At 38.2% G+C, this 19,365-nt stretch overlaps 1 protein-coding gene across 1 annotated transcript in view; it reads left to right on the plus strand.

Annotated features, from left to right (window-relative positions):
* The window catches only part of LOC131844030 (ran-binding protein 9), a 64,478-nt gene extending 50,929 nt beyond the window's left edge, over positions 1-13,549 (plus strand). Inside the window, exons 8-13 of the mRNA XM_059192815.1 lie at positions 416-542; positions 1,585-1,698; positions 7,377-7,454; positions 12,090-12,259; positions 12,726-12,837; positions 13,406-13,549. Of these exons, the coding sequence (XP_059048798.1) occupies positions 416-542; positions 1,585-1,698; positions 7,377-7,454; positions 12,090-12,259; positions 12,726-12,837; positions 13,406-13,539 (735 nt within the window). The 3' untranslated portion in view covers positions 13,540-13,549. The remainder of the gene's footprint in view (positions 1-415; positions 543-1,584; positions 1,699-7,376; positions 7,455-12,089; positions 12,260-12,725; positions 12,838-13,405) is intronic.
* Positions 13,550-19,365: the final 5,816 nt, after the last annotated feature.

Genomic DNA, 19,365 nt, shown 5'->3' on the forward strand with positions numbered 1-19,365 from the left:
TGTATTCACACACTTCAACTTAAAATGTAAAGTAATAATAGAATTATTTAAAAGAGCAACACGCAATTTTGTTGCTCGTTCTCCTTGTGATGAGACAGATTTAGAAATTAGATTAAAAAAATGTGATGACTATTCAAAAGTTCTTTAATGTAAGTTTATTTGAATAAATTATTTTCTATTCTATTTTGGTGCCAATGAACACCAGCTGTATGTTCACATAGGACATACATTAAAGCTGAGTGGAGCCATATCAGTGCATATATGGATGTAAAAACGACGGAGTGGAATGGTCATATTGATTCTATCTATCGCATGCCTAACCCTTATTAATTTACTTATAACAACATTTATTTATAACAATATGCAAGTTTATTGCTTGTTCTTTTTGTTTATATGAAAGGCGGTTGTATTGCAGGCGTGCGCGGATAAGGCGTGTGCGGCCAGCAACGGAGTCGCCACCTCAGTCATCTCACACACGTCACACTCGTCACACACGCACATGTGCGTCGCCAACGGACAGGATATACTTCCCCACACCAACGGTTAGTGTGGCTATTCAATAATTTATTTTTTTCGTAATAGCTTCATATCTACAGCTCACTGCTGGACATAGAATCGACGTGAATTTTATTGTCTATGTGTTATTATAATGTAGCAGCTACAGGAGTGTCTGTTTGTAATAATGAAATAACCATTTTTACTACATGCATATGAATATAATATTTATATTCATATTCATATACCAAAATAACATTTTTTACAATTTTTGTCTGTCTGTTTGTTTCGGCTCATCTCTGAAATGGCTGGACCGTTTTTGACGGGACTTTTTTTGGCAGCTAGCTGATATAATAAGGAGGAGCTTAGGCTACTTTTATTTTAGAAAAAGTAAAGTTAAATTCCACGCGGCCGAAGTCGCGGGTAATGCTAGTATTAAATAAGATTACTAATATCAATTAAGATATATATGCCTACTATCGAGATAGTAAGTTATCTGTGTATCCATCCACATTCACAAACTTTCGCTTTTATAATATATGTTATTCTGATAAGCTATATTACTGTAAAGTTTCTTTAAAATCCGTTCAGTAGTTTTTGCGTGAAAGAGTAACAAACATACATCTATTCACTCACAAACTTCCGCGTTTATAATTGTCCCCCACAAATATAAACGCGGAAGTTTGTGAGTGAATAGATGTATGTTTGTTGTTATATATGTATGTTTATTCAGTTCCGTGATAAATATTGTTTGATGACGGGTTTTAGGTAAATAAAACCGTCTCGGTTGAATGTTACTCGAGCACCGATTTTATTACATGTACAGTAATCTTACTAAGATTAAATTAAAAATTAAAAATATCTTTATTCACGTAGGTCTATTACAGACTCTTATGATATGTCAAATCTACCGTCAGTTCGGAATGATTTCGAGATGAGAAGAACTGACAAGAAACAATAATACTATTTCATTTAAATTCAAATTTGGGAGTATAGAGTGACCATCTGCATATGCTAAATAAAAAAGATAAACAAATAAGTGAATAAAATGGTATGGTAGGTAGATTGAGTGTGCGGCGTGTGTTGCAGGCGTGCGGGAGAGTGATATTGCGGCTGCGGGAGGTGCGGGGCTCGACGACGACCACCGGCCACGTGACGTGGACATGGCCCCGCACAACGGCGCCCACACACACCCACACACAGGTACCAACGCACTCACACACATTACAAAATTTAGAAATTGAAATAGTTCAGATTTTAACTCATTTATGAAGTTGTAAGAAGTTAAAAATAATATAAAAGAAGATTTATTTAAAAGAGAACCACACAAGGTTGTCACATGTTCTTTGTGCGATGAGTATGTGATCCGAATGAGTGGTAGAATAAAAATGTGACTATTCAAAAGTTTATATTAAGTTTATTTAAATATCTAAATAATTGTACTTTCAATATATTTATAATTTGACTTAAAAACTGTCTGCCTTATTCTGTTCAAACGGGAATTATTAGCAATTGCTCTACTTGATATAATGCTAGGTGAAGTGATTGTATTGGGTTCGATTCCCAACATTACACATAAATGTCTATTTTATTTGATATTACTTTTGTATTTATTTACATAGTGGGTGCTAAGAATGTTAATTCCGTATTGGTATGAAACAGGTTCGACTCCTGCCCTAAAAATCGAATTGGACAATTGTGCCACACAAGTATAAATAATATTTATATGAAATGATATATACATAAATTGTACTCATAATTTGTAATTATATAATATCGTATTATATCAATAATAATTATTATTTAAATTTATGTAAGTAAATAAACATGTGCCTAATTTATCGTGCCACATACACAATATATTTTTTATGTTTCATCGTTATGATTTGCACTACACCTCATTATGTTTAGTGATCAACATACATCATAATATCTGAACATTATTGTTTATTTGCTATTAGCATTTTAGTTTTGCATGCACATAATATATCTGATATATTAACATGGTCAAATCTATATATATTTGAATATATATCAATTAGAGGGACTTTAAACAGAGTCATCCCATCCCTGATGGCCAGGGACACTGGTCAAACGCTGAATTCATAACATATGAAGAACTAACAACGGAAATTTTCAAGTGTACTTCAATATAACAATGTACAAGCTTTTCTAGATGTAGTATATGCGAACAATATTGTGGAAATCAGAATTATCAGTAAAATTACAAGATATAACTGTTAGTTTAAGGTTTAAGTACTTAGTTCTGAGGAATGGCAATGTATGAGCGGTACCGCTGTTGTCAACGTCTATTTTGAATGAATGAATGAATGAATAAATGAAAAACTCTTTATTGTTCCTCTCACAGAAAGAAAATAACAATTACATAAATTAATATCTACACTAAATATAAAAAAAAAACAATGGGCGGCCTTATCGCTAAATAGCGATTTCTTCCAGGCAAACATATATATTGTGACATACATGATTGTATGTTGGGATTCATCATTAGGTGGACCGGCAGCTATGTTGGCCATTTTAATTTCATAAAGTTTAAAGCGTCCATAGGCTACGGGGCCGAGTGAATGGCACTCCAAACCAGCGGAAGGACTTATAGAACGGCTGAAGGCCAACTCCGGCCTGATGGATACGACTTTAGTCTAAGGACACTGCTAGGGGTTCGAACCTTGGTTCAAGTCACTGTTATTTCAATTCCCGTTTGATTTGGACACGGGGTCTCGGAGGGGGTCAATACTTCGTAATTGTACGAGATGGGTTTGAACCTTGGCACATGCCGTTGTAATGTGGATCTCCGTTTGAATTGGACGGGGATCGATCGGAGGGGTCAATAATGAATGCAATGTAGGGTCAGTAACGCTGTTGTCAATGTGTATTTTGTGACGTTCGTGGTGGTATATTGGTATTTATTATTAGGTGGATTTGCAGCTATATTTGCCATTTTAATTTCATAAATTTTCAATTGTCCATAGAGTACAGTAACCGTTTACCATTGGGTACTGTTGTTATAATCCTAAAAGTGGTTAAAATTACATACTATCATTATAAGAAACAAAAGCTGTGAATTTAAGCTAATGTATTGTTGGCAACACTTTTTGTCAGTCCTCAGTGTCAGTTATTTTTATTGTCAAACAAAATCCGGCTCGAAGGATGAGAAATGGCAGAGAAAATACCAGGGTACGGAGACAAGTGCTCATTAGTCCTCAGCTGGCCTTTGCAGCTTCATCGAACGGTAGAGAGCGAGTTCAGATGGCAGTCCAAACCTGCGGATGGACTTATGGAGCGGCCAACTCCTGCCTGTCGGTTGCGACTTTAGTCTGAGGGAACCACTATGGGTTCGAACCTCGGCTTAGGCCGTCGTAATCTCCTCGTTTGAATTGGACGAGGATTGGTCGGAGAAATCAATAGTCTTGAATGGCAACGCATGAAGGATGCTACGGCCGTCACTAGACCTGATCCGTAACACTGTTCATGTATATAGGTGACAGTTGCAACATTGATCAGATTGGCCGTCAGTCTGTTAGCAATTTTAATTATATAAAATAAATAGCAGACCCGGCCACGCGTTGCTGTGGCTAAGGTTCTTGAAATAAAATAATATTGCGACTATAAATTGAGATGTAAGCTATCCTATCTCTCAAGTTGGATCAAATTGCACACAATGTTCAAATCAAATTTTCAATTGGTTCTGTAGTTTAGGAGTCCATCGCGGATAAACAACGTGACACGTAACCTATACATCTATACATATAAATAAAATTGGAGTGTCTGTTTGTAATATTGAAATAACCGTTTTTTACTACATGCATATGAATATAAATACGCTATATACACCAAAATAATATTTTTTACAAACTTTGTGTGGCTGTCTGTTTATTCCGACTAATCTCTGAAATGGCTGCACCGATTTTGATGGGACTTTTACTAGAACTTAGCTGATGTAATAATGAGTAACTTAGGCTACTTTTCTTTTAGAAAAATAAAGTTAACTTCCACGCGGACGAAATCGCGTTTTCAGCTAGTTTTTATATATAAGGTTTCCACGGTATTGTCCTAGTTAATTAGTTATTAACAAGAGGGTGCATGTGTCGTTAGTGGTGGCTTCTTCGTCTTCTTCACCGCTCCTGTGACCACCGCATTAGAGCATCCCACACACGCACATTGTCGCGTTTTTTTTTGTCTCGTCGCTAACGCATGCCGCCGGCCGTATGTCGTCCTACTCATACTGTTAGGGGTGTATTACACTGTCACACTAATATGATCATGTATTGTATAACAGAATACTGTACGCAAGGAATAAAGCTACTGTTTAGATTTATTTATTTAGTTTTAAAAGATTAACGGTGTTACATGTTGTAAATGCGTGAAACGAAATGTTTCACGTTTATAAATTAATGTGTATATGTTTAATGCTAAAAAACGTCATTCTTGAACTGATAATTAGACAGACCTCGGAACTATAAATACGGTATTTACACCAAAATATTTTGTTTACAATTTTTGTTTGTCTGTCTGTTTGTTCCGGCTAATCTCTGAAATGGCTGGACCGATTTTGATGGGACTCTTATTAGCAGGTAGCTGATGTAATAAGGAACTTCGGATACCTTTACTTTAGAAAATTTCTTTTATTTTAGAAAAATAAAGTTACATTCCACGCGGACAAATTCGCGTGTACAGCTAGTTTAAATATAATTTATTTACATTATAAGATTCCATGTGAGCAGATTATTTTTATGCTATGACATCACTTAGTGAATTGGATAAAGAAATTTGTTCTGTTACACGTTATATGATCTATAGAAATTTTAAACTGAACTATATTGTAATTTTTTTATTAACATGAAAAGTTTCTAACATCTTTATCGATGACTAAAAATTATATATATTTGACAGTGTAATATATACCGTAGTGCGTGTTTACACGTACCGTGGTGAGGACAGCGGCCCATTGGTCCATTTACATAACAGATGGTGATTTAAATATATAAACTAATGTTTGAATGTCGGTCATTTTGTTAAGTACATTTATTGTTAAATTAAGTCGTAACATTAGAATTATTTACGTGAGAGTTACATTATTGGGTGTAGTGAATAAAAATAATGAGTAATGGTTTCAAGTCAAGGTATCCGACGATCTGGTCAAGATCGCTGGAAGGCATTGGATGCGAGCAGCGCAGGACCGATCGTCGTGGAGATCTTTGGGAGAGGCATTTGTTCAGCGTCCACTGCTGAACAAAGGCCACTTCCGGGCTGAGATGATAAAGTCAAGTTTTACTTACTATTTGTTCTTGGTTAGCATATGCTGGCCACTCTATTCTCTCAAATTTGAATTTATAATGTACTAGCTGACCCGGCAAACGTTGTTTTGCCCTAAAATAAAAAAAAATTTAGGGGTGGACTACCCCTAATCTTTAGGGGGATGAAAAATAGATGTTGGCCGATTCTCAGACCTACTCAATACGCTCACAAAATTTCATGAGAATCGGTCAAGCCGTCTCGGAGGAGTATGGGAACGAAAACTGTGACACGAGAATTTTATATATAAGATAATATTAATTTAAAAAGAATACGAGCTGAGTTTCTTGTCAGTTCTTCTCATCTCGAAATCATTCCGAACTGACAGTAGATCTGACATATCATAAGAGTCTGTAATAGACCTACATGAATAAAGATATTTTGAATTTTGTATTTTTTGAGTTATATATTATTTGTGATGTAATGTTTATTTACGATTAAAACTAAAATGGTCGCAAAAATTTCGTATGACATATATTAAAATTTGTTTTTGTATGTTATATACTTTATCTTTATGTTAATTTAATATACTTGTAACATGATATACAGTTTTAATTTGATTTTTTCCTGTTTTTAGTTTATTCCTTTTGTAGAGTTGCATTAATTTTGTTAAATATATTTTTTTTTTTTATTTATTTATTTAGGATCAAAAACAGGTTCACAATTAGGAAACTTATAATTATTTTACATTTTCTACGTACTATGTTATTGTAAACCCAACATGCATGATCACAAATTATATTAAAGTATTAAGATATGTGGGTCGCATACATACTAAACGCATACAAGCTAATATATATAATTAAACAAACTGACGAAGAAAAAATGTCTTTGTTAATGTTTGTTTGTATTGAAATTTTGACATTATATTGTCAAACGTTGAAATTTAACAGTATATTGTATATAAGACAGATTTGGAGTCGTGTCGTATCAAGGCTTAAAGAGTGTGATGGAAGATCGTAGAAAGGGGCAAGAGCTCCACCGACAAGAGCGTAGCTCTTAAATTTATAAATATATTTAAGGCAATTAGTTACTATAAATGTTATTTTTATTCACTACAACCACTCTCCAAGGCGTCAGTATGAATATATAAGATATTGTAGATTAAATAATTATTATAGAATTGCGAAATTTATTAGTCTATGCTTCTAATGTGTTTTTTTTCTAAAATGTACATAATAAAGTAAATGGGCCGCTATACGCTTTTGGCTAACAATGCATCTGGATCGCTTGCGATTTTCGGTCACGCCGCCGGTCCGGCGTCCGGAGTACAATGTCCGGAACCCGGTATCTGGTCCCCGGCGTCCTTGGTCCGATATCTGGTGTTCGCACTCCGAGACCCGGTGTTCGATGTCCGATATCCGGTATTAAGTCATCCGGTACCCGATCCCCGGTGTTCGATACCCGGTATCTACCATCAGGGACCCTGTGACCGGTGTTCGATATCCGGAATCTGTTATCGGATACCCGGTGTCCGGTGTTCGATACCGGAATCTGTCATCCGGGACCCGGTGTCCGGAGTCCGGTATCCGTCGTCCGGCGGCGGGATGACTCGCGCGTGGTTGTAGGTTCGGAGCAGCTGCCGCTGAAGGGCATGCCCGGGGTGACGGCGAGCGTCGCCGCGCTCATGGCCCAGTATCGCGCCGGTGGGTACCCGCGCCCCATACGCCCCCGCATCCCCCGCATCCCCTGCATCCACCGCCCGCTCCCCTCTCACATCCTCACACCCATACACACATCCATCTCGTGCCATCTCTCTCGCACTTGTATGGTCATCATGAGATTGTACCTAGGATGGTTGAGTTCGAGTGAGAGCAAGCGAGACAACGATATAAGTTTTTTGTGGGAAGACAGAGTAAGATATAAATGTAAAATGTTAATTGGACTCTATTCTCCGCAATTAACCTCTCATTTGAGCCGTTGTATTAAGAGCCGAGACTACAAAAGTAGCACAGCTTCTACCATAAGCGCAGAAGAGTAAGAATAAACCATTTCTTTTCATCCCCAAAATGTCGAGAGAGTCGACTAGGGCAATCAGAAAAGAATGAAGAAGTTAGAAAAGTATATACCAAGCTGGCTGGCCAGCTTAGTAGTAATAAGCTAAATCTTTCTCATACAAAGACCGTAGAATACACACTTAACATTCGTATATTGTCGATGCTTGTATTTATTTATGTGATCCCATTCCGCTGATTACCAGTTACAATGCTAACCTAGAGAAAAAGAAAGAATTATACTCTGTTGAGCTATATAGTTGGATTTTCTCGTTTTATGATAATAATGATGAAATAAATAGATTTTATATTCACATGTACTGTCAATTAGTTAATTTAAACTGGATACAGTACATATTACCTAAAAAGTTAAGACACGTATTAGATAGTACTATTGTCTTGGGATTGAAAAAAAATTGACTAAAATCTTCCCTTTCCATCACAACAGAATGTGAATATTATTGTGTATGCCGTGTAGAATCATACTCATAAATACGTTTGTATCGTACTGAGATCTAGGTTAAGTAATTAAGACCTAATGATGACTAAATATATAAGATAAGTAATAAAATAAAATACATACAAGACCGGAGAATACATTGTTAACATTTATAAATTGTTGATGCTTGTATTCATTTTTACGATCCATTCCTATGATTAGAAGTTACAATACTAACCTAGAGAAAATGACAAATACTCAGTCAGAAAATCCTCGGTATGATCTCTAGAATAAAATAAACTACATACAAAACCGGAGAATACATTCTTAACACTCATAAATTGTCGATGCTTGTATTTATGTTTGCGATTCCATTCCTCTGATCACAACTTACAATGCTAACCTACAGAAAATTACAATACTCAACAAGATAATCCTCGGTAGGATCACAAGTTTGAAATAAAATACATACAAGACCGAAGAATACATCCTAACATTCATAAATTGTCGATGCTTGTATTTATTTTTACGATCCATTCCTATGATTAGAAGTTACAATGCTAACCTAGAGAAAATGACAAATACTCGGCCTGAAAATCCTCGGTATGATCTCTAGAATAAAATAAAATACATACAAGACCGAAGAATACATTCCTAACATTCATAAATTGTCGATGCTTGTATTTATTTTTACGATCCATTTCTATGACTAGAAGTTACAATGCTAACCTAGAGAAAATGACAAATACTCAGCCAGAAAATCCTCGGTATGATCTCTAGAATAAAATAAAATACATACAAGACCGAAGAATACATCCTAACATTCATAAATTGTCGATGCTTGTATTTATTTTCACGATCCATTCCTATGATTGGAAATTACAATGCTAACCTAGAGAAAATGACAAATATTCAGCCAGAAAATCCTCGGTATGGTCTCTAGAATAAAATAAAATACATACAAGACCGGAGAATACATTTCTAACATTCGTAAATTGTCGATGCTTGTATTTATGTTTGCGATTCCATTCCTCTGATCACAACTTACAATGCTAACCTACAGAAAATTACAAATACTCAACAAGATAATCTAATCCTCGGTACGATCACAAGAATAAAATAAAATACATACAAGACCGGAGAATACATTTCTAACATTCATAAATTGTCGATGCTTGTATTTATGTTTGCGATTCCATTCCTCTGATCACAACTTACAATGCTAACCTACAGAAAATTACAAATACTCAACAAGATAATGTAATCCTCGGTACGATCACAAGAATAAAATAAAATACATACAAGACCGGAGAATACATTCTTAACATTCATAATTTGTCGATGCTTGTATTTCTTTTTGCGATTCCATTCCTCTATTAACTTGGATGTCCTGCAAATTTGTGTCCTCTGCCATAGGTTTATTTTTAGCTCGTTTTCACCCCTCAATGGGTCCTGTTCTATTATCGTATCATTGTTAACATCACCGATCGTCATCATCATCACCACACGATGATCACTAACATTCATGTAACAAGTCATGCTACGAGAGGCGTGTAGTAAGTACGTTTTATTACATTAATGTTTTATGTAAGCAAGCTCGACGCGATGTAGGTAAGTCCATGTTGTTTGTTTATATTAATTTTGGACGTTTTTTAACTCGTTGATTGTTACAGTCATGTCACACTTTTTCCCATCCATCAAACACTTCATCCAGAGAATTTAGGAGTATGTATTTTTGGTGATAATGTGATTTTCGTTGAAATACAATACAAATTATGTTGGCGTGAGTAGAATTATTTAACTATTGTTGTATTAACATACTACCTGTCAAGACATATAAAAGGCTTAAATATGTGGATATATTAATAAATAAGTATCTCTGAACAACTCGCACAGCGCTATGAAGTTAGGATGAGACTAACCAGAGATTTGTGAGAGTTGGGTGTAAATCGAGAGGTTGAAGATTTTTTTATAGTATTTAGGTATATAAAAATTCCTTTTGTATGTCTGTGTGTCGAATTGTATTGAAATCTGCCAAGTTACTAAGTTTAGCGTAATAGGTTATCAAACGTAAAAGAATACCGAAAACGAGCAAGGAGCGTGTTGTTCTCGTAAGATTTTTGATCGTTCTTTTTGTGATGAAATTGTTTTGTGAATGAGCGGTTAATTAAAAAAATATGTATAACTGTTCAAAAGTCTTATTTGAATAAAGAATTTTCTGATCTTTTCTATAGTCCATTGCATTTGTTGAGATTGCTTTCTTTAAATATTTATACAGAAAACAGCATCCTTCACGTTGTCGTAATTTCACTTGTTTACACAAAACAAATCGAGTTAAGAAACGTCAATATAACTAGCATGTAGTAAACACAGTTATGTTACTTGATATTGTTTTTTTTAATATTTGATGGCATGGTCTCCGCGGATTGGCGCGGCCTTGGGTCGGGGGACGGGGGACGGGGTGGGTGCATGGTCACGGGGTGGTTTTGGGATACGCATGGTATTATATGAACGTATCGCTTTTTATTTATTATTGCGTATATTAGTAACTTTATATATTACATTTATTATATATATATATAATGGGGTTAACAGCATGTTCCGACGCGCCAAGTCACAGTGTTATGTATGCGCGCACAGTTAACTCACTGACGCGGGTGATGCGCCGCTCGAATACAGAATTTTCTTTTTTTTCCAAATATAACTGTTTACTAAACTTTAATACATGTGGATGAAGGTGACGCGAATTGTGCTCGCTAGGTATACTATCCGATCTCATATCAGATGTATCTTTACATATCCTTTCAACTGTCAGCTGTCAAAATGATGTTAACGGTCCATCTCTGAGACCAATTACAAGACTTCTCACAGATGACGCTATAGTGTCCGAGTACCATCATTGGCTCCTTCGCAGACGAGAGGATAAAATGAAGTCGCTGTCTGTTCGCTTAGGTCTTTTAAACTATGCAACGGATTTTCATGCAGTTGTTAGTCATAGAGTGATTCAAGAGGAAAGTTTTTTATAATACATGTACACCTGTGTGAAACCGAAGCGGGTAGCCATATATATATAATTTGGGTTTCAATGTAAAATGTGGTAGATTATTGGTCAGCCGGACAGGAATAGGTCGGAGTCACCAGTTTCCTTCCGGTTTAAAACTTCTTTCTTCCGAGAGTATATAGTTCATGTAAAAAGCTAGTTTCATCACCGAGTCCGTTAGCCAGAGATCTAGCGGACTCGGTGATGAAACTAGTACGGTAATAGTAAAATTAATATATCACTAACTCCAAGAAGAAACTCTAGTTATAAATAATCTTCGTGATTTGATAACACCTCCTTTATTAGTGTAAATTGATAACGGTTTTTACATTTTATTTTCTCGTCTAAAATTTACATGTTTGTTGTAAACATTTTCAGAAATGATAAAATTTCTATGCATATAACAATAAATAGCGTATAGTGAGCATGATTCTAGTCACTTCCGGCACGCGCGTTGCGTTGCGTAGCGTCGCGGTACGTTGCGTAGCGTTGCGTAGCGTCGCGGTACGTTGCGTAGCGTTGCGTAGCGTCGCGGTACGTTGCGCAGCGTCGCGGTACGTTGCGTAGCGTTGCGTAGCGTCGCGGTACGTTGCGTAGCGTTGCGTAGCGTCGCGGTACGTTGCGTAGCGTTGCGTAGCGTCGCGGTACGTTGCGTAGCGTTGCGTAGCGTCGCGGTACGTTGCGTAGCGTTGCGTAGCATCGCGGTACGTTGCGTAGCGTCGCGGTACGTTGCGTAGCGTTGCGTAGCGTCCCGTCGCGGTGCGTTGCGAAGCGAACGCCCGGTGAGGTTGTGTTGTGTTGCATGGAGGCGGCTGCGGGTGTCCGGAGTGCGCGGGGGAGGGCGCGGGCGGCGCGGGGGGCGAGGGCGAGGGCTGCGGCGCGCGCGCCTCAGTCGAACGCATGCTGGCCTTCGGACGCGACCTCTACGCCATGAGCCAGAAGTTGCAGCAGGATCCCTATCATAAGTCAATGTTGGAGGTCAGTATCATTGTTCAAAATATTGGGTAATCATACAGCGCCATTTAGTTTTAATTAATTTGAAACTCAAATTTATCACAGTTTTAGTAAGTAGCGGTTTAGCACACCATAGTGGTCATAAATTTATTTACTTGCGGTGTTCGCGGGATCGATTCCTCGCACGGTACAAACATTTGTGTTCTTGAGTGATTGTTTGTATCTGTCCTGGTATTCTATGGATACTATGTATGTTTATTTCTGTGATGATAGTTGCGTATATAAATAAATAAAAATGTGTAAGTATTTATAAAAATTACTAGCTGTCTAGTGGGTACTACACTAACACAAGCTCTGCCTGCTTCCTTGGGAATGAATCGTGAATTATCCTAGGGTATTATTATTATAAAAAAAGTAGGCAATATTGCCTATATTAATTGTAAGTATGCACAAGTTATTGTGGGTGAGTGTACGAGAGTGTGTGGTACAGGACGCGTTCAGCCTGCTGGCGTACAGCAACCCGTGGGACAGTCCCGTGGGGTGGCAGCTGGAGCCCGTGCGCCGCGAGGCCGTTTGCGAAGCCCTCAACTCTGCCATACTCGGTATGTTTACATACTGTGATACTTCTAATTACTATGGTAATGCATACTAATTACATTAAATTAATTATGATTAAAATAATCGTTATTAAAAAAAAGGAATATGGGACATACCTAGTAGATGTGAAACTTTAAGGCACTGCCATTGTCCTTTCTCTATCGGTACATCGATGATGGTGGTGGTGATGATCATAATGCCTGATGTGGACGACAATGATGATATTATCATCATCAATATTAAAATCATGATTATTATCATCGACATCATCAAAATCATCGTCGAAATCGTGTTTGCCAATAATGTTATCGACATATTTTTGGAATCGCACGATCGAGTAGAAGTTACGTGGATTGATCTCTATCTCAACATCTTCGGTATTTCTCCGATGTGAACAGATAGGGGTCCTTGAGGTCCCGTCCTTTTGGGCACCGGGCACATATACTACACCAGTTTCTAAAACGACTAGGTCTTTGGAACTGGCGATCGTTTTCGATGGCAGCTATCTTTTCATACGTAGCTCAGCTCGGGGGTCGTACTTGGGTTTTTGTATATCGACTGGTGGCGTTGCAGAGGCGCAGGGCATGGCGTGGGTGTCGCCGGTGGAGGCGAGCGTGGCGCACACGCGGGACCTCCTCCGGCGCATGTCCCGCGCCGCGCTCGGGGCCTGCGCCTTCGCGGACCTGCCCGCCCTACTGCGGCGCTGACCTCGCCCGCGACACACCCGCGGGGCCCGCCCGGGGCTCCGGCGCCCGGCCCGCACCGCGCCCGGGGCCCCGCCGGCCCTGCCGGCGCTGCTGCGGCGCTGATCTCGCCCGCGACCCAGCCGCGGGGCCCGCCAGGCCCGCGCCGCGTCCAGGGCCCTGCCAGCCATGCCGGCGCTGCTGCGGCGCTGACCGAGCCGCCCAGTGAGTCCTCCACTTTCTAAACCGACCGACTGATCGTCGACTAGGAGAGGACGCGTACGTGTACTCGTAGCGAGGCGGGTCGTCCGTGAGGAAGCGGCGCCGTGCCCCCGAGCCGTGTATATATGTATGTCATACGCACATCCGACGCCTTATGTGAGCTATAGTCAGTGTGAGCGCGAGTGTGGTGTATCCGTGTGCCGATTCTCTAGAGAGTGCTACTAGTGGACCTTCAGGTCCCGAGCCGTCGTGTCGTGGGAGTCGTGGAACGGTCTAATGTGCGATTTTTTTATGACCTCACGCTGTGATGTTGGTATGTCGAGTTATTGAAATCGAACGTTTCTTTTTATATTAAGTTTATGACGTAGCGTATGTGAGACTTTTTTTATGACCGCGTCGTTTGTATCGCTCGTTCGTCGCCGGCCGGCGCTCGGCCGTCACGCTTTGCCGAGTCTTTTTTATATTTATGAAGTGTACGAGATTTATATATGTTTAATATAAATGATTATTTAAATTGTGCTCCGAGATGACTTCGACGGTACGGACGTTGTAATGAAATGAGTTGTATTATCGAATCGAATATAGTTATAGTGATGGGTTGGATTCACGGACTGTGCGTTGTATATTGTGTTTCGAGTTATGTAACAATAGATATATCGATATAGTTATAAATAATGTATCGGGCGACGCGGGGCACTGTTGCTCTGAATATATTATCAGCATTAGTGCTTGTAATGGCGCACTTGCGAATGATCTATATCAAACGAGGCGTGGACTAGACGCTATAATCTGTAGCATTCGTGATAAAAATGTGTTGTCTCTGATTTTATGATATTACTCTGTGGCCTGATTTCGCGCGCTTTTCGCTGTCAGCCGCTTGTCCCCCGTCCGCGCCTCAGTGTTGCCAGTTTAAATTATATTAAATGTGATTATGATATAAAAGACTCTTGGGTATCAACAGTGCCACCGATCTTAGTATGTAGCTGTACGGTTATGTGAGAGGGAAATAGTTCGCGTGTAGAGATAGTAAGTAATACAGGTATGTGTCCGCCGTCATTGCTGATTGTTACACGCGCCAGTAAAGACGGCGAGTACGTACGGCCGGTGACTTCGGCCGAGGCTGGTTGTATGGGACAAACAGACTTGGATATATATATAATTATATATATGTATACATATATAATGCCCTTCAATAGCAATATATGATTTGTAATAATTATTGTCTTGAAAGTCTTTTAGGCTAAAGTAATCACCTAGTTGGTTATGATATTTATGTATCGTTAAAAATGTTATGATTTATGATCTATGTTATTTCAAATGCAGGATTTAAACATAGACAAGGTGTTTAGTTTTTCTATGTGATATTCGAACAGCTGTGTCGGTGGGAGTGCTGGAAAAATTAAGTACTGTATTTGTATTGCGTTTCAAAAACGAACAGTTTTGTATTGATTTGGAATAATGAATAATTATAGAAGATTGATCAATCTCAAATGTTAGGAGTTATTACATTATAAATTATGTTATTTAACAGACACTAGAATCTGTTTATTTCACAATTTTTTATATCACTACGATGTTGTAATTATAATCTGTCAAATTATTTTCATTTTTATTTTAAAACCTTAATGTCGTCTGTATATTGTATAACTAATATTGTTTTATATCCTATTTTTTCTAAATACATTAATGTAAATATAATTCTATATATTTGAATATGTAATACACCCTTCTAAGTAAAAAATCGTTATAAATATATTATGTCACAATTGTATTCTAAAAGATGTTAACGGATATAACGCCTAAATATTGTCCTGCATATACAAGTTTGTTTGTCCTAGCGGTTACGTGATTACTTGTAACATTAGAAACATCAATAAAGACGAGCAATATCTAATAGACGTCAGATGATAATCCATTTGTAAATATGTGAGGATTTGTGTGAATGTTACAAGTGCGTACCCGTGGAACGTGAGCGAGCGTGCGCGCACGCTGAGTGACAACGCCTCCGAGTTGCGAACGTTGCGGGCGGCGATGACTGTATTTTTTATTAAATTGATCATATTGGTAATGGTACACTTACCTGCTCCAGCGGTATACGCTGGCGGGGCACCAGTGGGAGATACTAAAATGACCATGAGGTCAGTGGCGGCGGATGACGGATGAATATTTTTTATTAAATTGATCATATTGGTAATGGTACACTTACCTGCTCCAGCGGTATACGCTGGCGGGGCACCAGTGGGAGATACTAAAATGACCATGAGGTCAGTTAGTCTATCGTAACAATAAATTTGTATATAATGGACTAACTGACCTCACTTATGGATTTCCCTGGCGGGGGACCAGCTGGTAGGATGGCAGATATAATGACAATGAGTTTAGGTCAGTTAGTACATCTTGACAAATTGATTAGCAGTTTATGGAGTTCACTGGGGACACCAGCTGGTAGGATGGCAGATATAATGACAATGAGTGGCCTCATGGTTAGTTAGTACATCTTCTGATGGTTTCCAGTAACCTGACGTGGTACATTGGTAACAGAGTCATTAGTTCATATTATTAACAATTCAATATACTAGTCGATCATATAACAAACAAAGGATGATGCGTTGTTCAGTGTTGAGATTTGGCGTTCAATGCAGGACTGAAAGTGACAAAATTGTATCATCATTGCCCTGCCATTATTCCCGATCATGACAAATTCACCAGCAATTTAACATGATGGTTTCCACGGAGAACCGCGTGAAGATAAATCTGATATGGTACCTTGTTAGGAATAGGGTCATCAGTCCATATTACTAACAACTCCATTCCGGGGGAAGGGGATGCTATGGGTGTGGATTGCAAACAATATCCATTTAGCAATATATTGTCATTTTCCGGTTTCAGAAAACATTATGATAAACTCTTAGTGAAAACATTCATGCTCATTTTATCATCTTCTACTGGTGCCAAAAAACATTCATTTTACGCAAGTGTCACCATTCCATTATCATCCATAAAAAAAAACAACTCCAAACGTAGAAAGATCATATCACATTAGTCGACTTGATATATGTATAAAAAAAACAATGCGTTGTTCAGTGCAGGACAGAAAGTAACAACACTGTATCATCATTGCCTTGCCATTATCCCATTATTTATGGTCGGCGCTGTATGTCATCTTCCACGGTCGTCATATCTAAGCTTACTCTCCTTTACATATCTTTCGTACAATCCATTTTATTGTTTCCTTTCCATTCATCCACAATACAAACTTATAAACATTTCCTTTATTTCTCCCAAAAAACATTCATTTTACCAAGTGTCTCGCCTATTTACCCGTCGATACAATTCAAACGGGGATCGAATCGATAGCCCGGGCCGAAGTTCGAACCCCTAGCGTTGCCGTTTGAAACTCGTATCCGTCAGGCTGGAGTTGGCCTTCAGCCGCTCCATCAGTCCTTCCGCTAGTATCAGTTAATGCATACTTACTATTCTAATTATTTTATATTTAGTGCAACAAAGAGTATAAATAAATAACTCAATCCCCCTCCATCGATCCCCCGTCCAATTCAAACGGGGATCTAAATTACGACGGCCTGAGCCGAGGTTCGAACCCTTAGCGGTGCCCTCAGACTAAAGTCGTATCCATCAGGCTGGAGTTGGCCTTCAGCCGCTCCATAAGTCCTGCGTATTTGGAGTGCCATCTGCACTCGCCCCCTATCGTCTGGTGAAGCTGTAAAGGCCAGCTGCGGTTAACAGTATTAGGATTAAAAAAAACAGCTTGCTTTTGTATGTTCCGGTTTAAAATATGAGGTTTTTTATTTGTTTAAAAATTTAAGGACTTTCATATAATCTACAAATAAAAGGAGGATGGGGTAAGGTAAGAAATTTCAGTGTACAGAGGCATGACGTCATAGTCCTCAGTAATCACTATGCATGAGAGATATCACGGGTATCACATGATAACGTGATATCCGTAGTACTGTTCATGTATATACACGATGGTAATCGCTTACGAGTATCACATGATAACGTGATTATTGTAGTGCCGTTTATGTATATAGATGTAGATGATGGTTATCGCTTACCATCAGGCGGGACATAAGTTAAAATAAATTGGTTATATCCGCTCGGAGTGAGTTCGCCGTCCGCAACTGTCGCTAAACTCTACTGTAAACATAATTCTTACAATATTGTTCTTATATTGTTTCGTTTTCTTTTTTAATAATATATTGTGTTTAAACGGCTCTTGTGTTTCATTTCCTTTGTATTTTCTAAGAAAATAATTCAGCTCAGTTTATTTACTTGTATATGTGTATATAAAGGACTTAAAATTTGATTAAATAATATTATTAATCTTGTTTCCAAACTAAAATATATAAATAAAACTACGCACCGGATTTTGAAGCGGTTTGTTTTAATGGATAGAGTGATTCAAGAGGAAGGTTTATAAGTATAATACATGCACACCTGTGCGAAGCCGGGGTGGGTAGCTAGTGTTTTTTTATAGTATAGAGGATAAACGAGCATGCGGCTCACCTGATGGTAAGTGATTACCGCCGCCCATGAGCACCCGCAACACCAGGGGAATTGCCAGTACGTTGTCGGCCATTTAAAAAGGAATAAGCTCTTTTCTTGAAGGTTTCAATATCGTATCGGTTCGGAAATACCATTGCTGGAAGGTGATTCCACAATGTGGTTATGGGTGCTGAAAAATTTTAGAAAAATACATGGTGGAGGGCCGCCATTCATCCAGATGATCAGGATGGTATTTTAGTTTCTGGCGGGTGGTACGGTGGTGAAACTCAGCAGCTGGTATTAATCCGAACAATTCCTCAGAACACTCCCCGTGATATATGCGGTAGAAAATGCAGAGAAGAATTTCTCGCCGCAAAGCCCAATGGTGTCGAGTATAAAGACGTTGATTCCCAATCAACATCAATAAATATTTATTTAGAAGGCAACGGAAGGGGAATAATCTATACATACAAATAAAATTGGAGTGTCTGTTTGTAATATTGAAATAATCGTTTTTTACTACATGCATATAAATACGGTACATACACCAAAATAACATTTGTTACAATTTTTGTCTGTCTGTCTTTTTGTTCCGTCTAATCTCTGAAATGGCTGGACGGATTTTAACAGGACTTTTTTTGGCAGGTAGCTGATGTAATAAGGAGTAACTTAGGCTACTTTTATTTTAGAAAAAATGTTAAATATGACGCTGACGAAATAAACGCAAGTACAGCTAGTTATAATAATAATAAGAAAGAAATAAAGAAAGAAAAATATTTTATTCAGTGCAATATCCCTCTACAACTCACATAGCGGCATCTAGTCCCTATTTAAGCAGTGCTTGCGATATATTTAATTATTTATGTAACTTCAATGCACAAAATACCAAGGTAAAAGTACATACAACTCATATAAATACTTAGATATTGTTTTTACATACATAATATACATAGAAAATCTATAGACCGATACAAACAATCTCGAAGACAAATGTGTGCACCGTGCGAGGAATCGAACTCGCGACCATAGAAAGTAAAGCGTTGTATTAAACCCCTAGACCAGTGAAACAGATATATTTATTTCTTATTTATTTATTTATATAACTTCAATGCACAAAATACCAAG

This window comes from Achroia grisella, unplaced genomic scaffold (assembly GCF_030625045.1).
Source record: "Achroia grisella isolate CSIRO2021 unplaced genomic scaffold, CSIRO_AGI_Agris_v1 utg3654, whole genome shotgun sequence".
Taxonomy (NCBI): Eukaryota; Metazoa; Arthropoda; class Insecta; order Lepidoptera; family Pyralidae; genus Achroia; species Achroia grisella.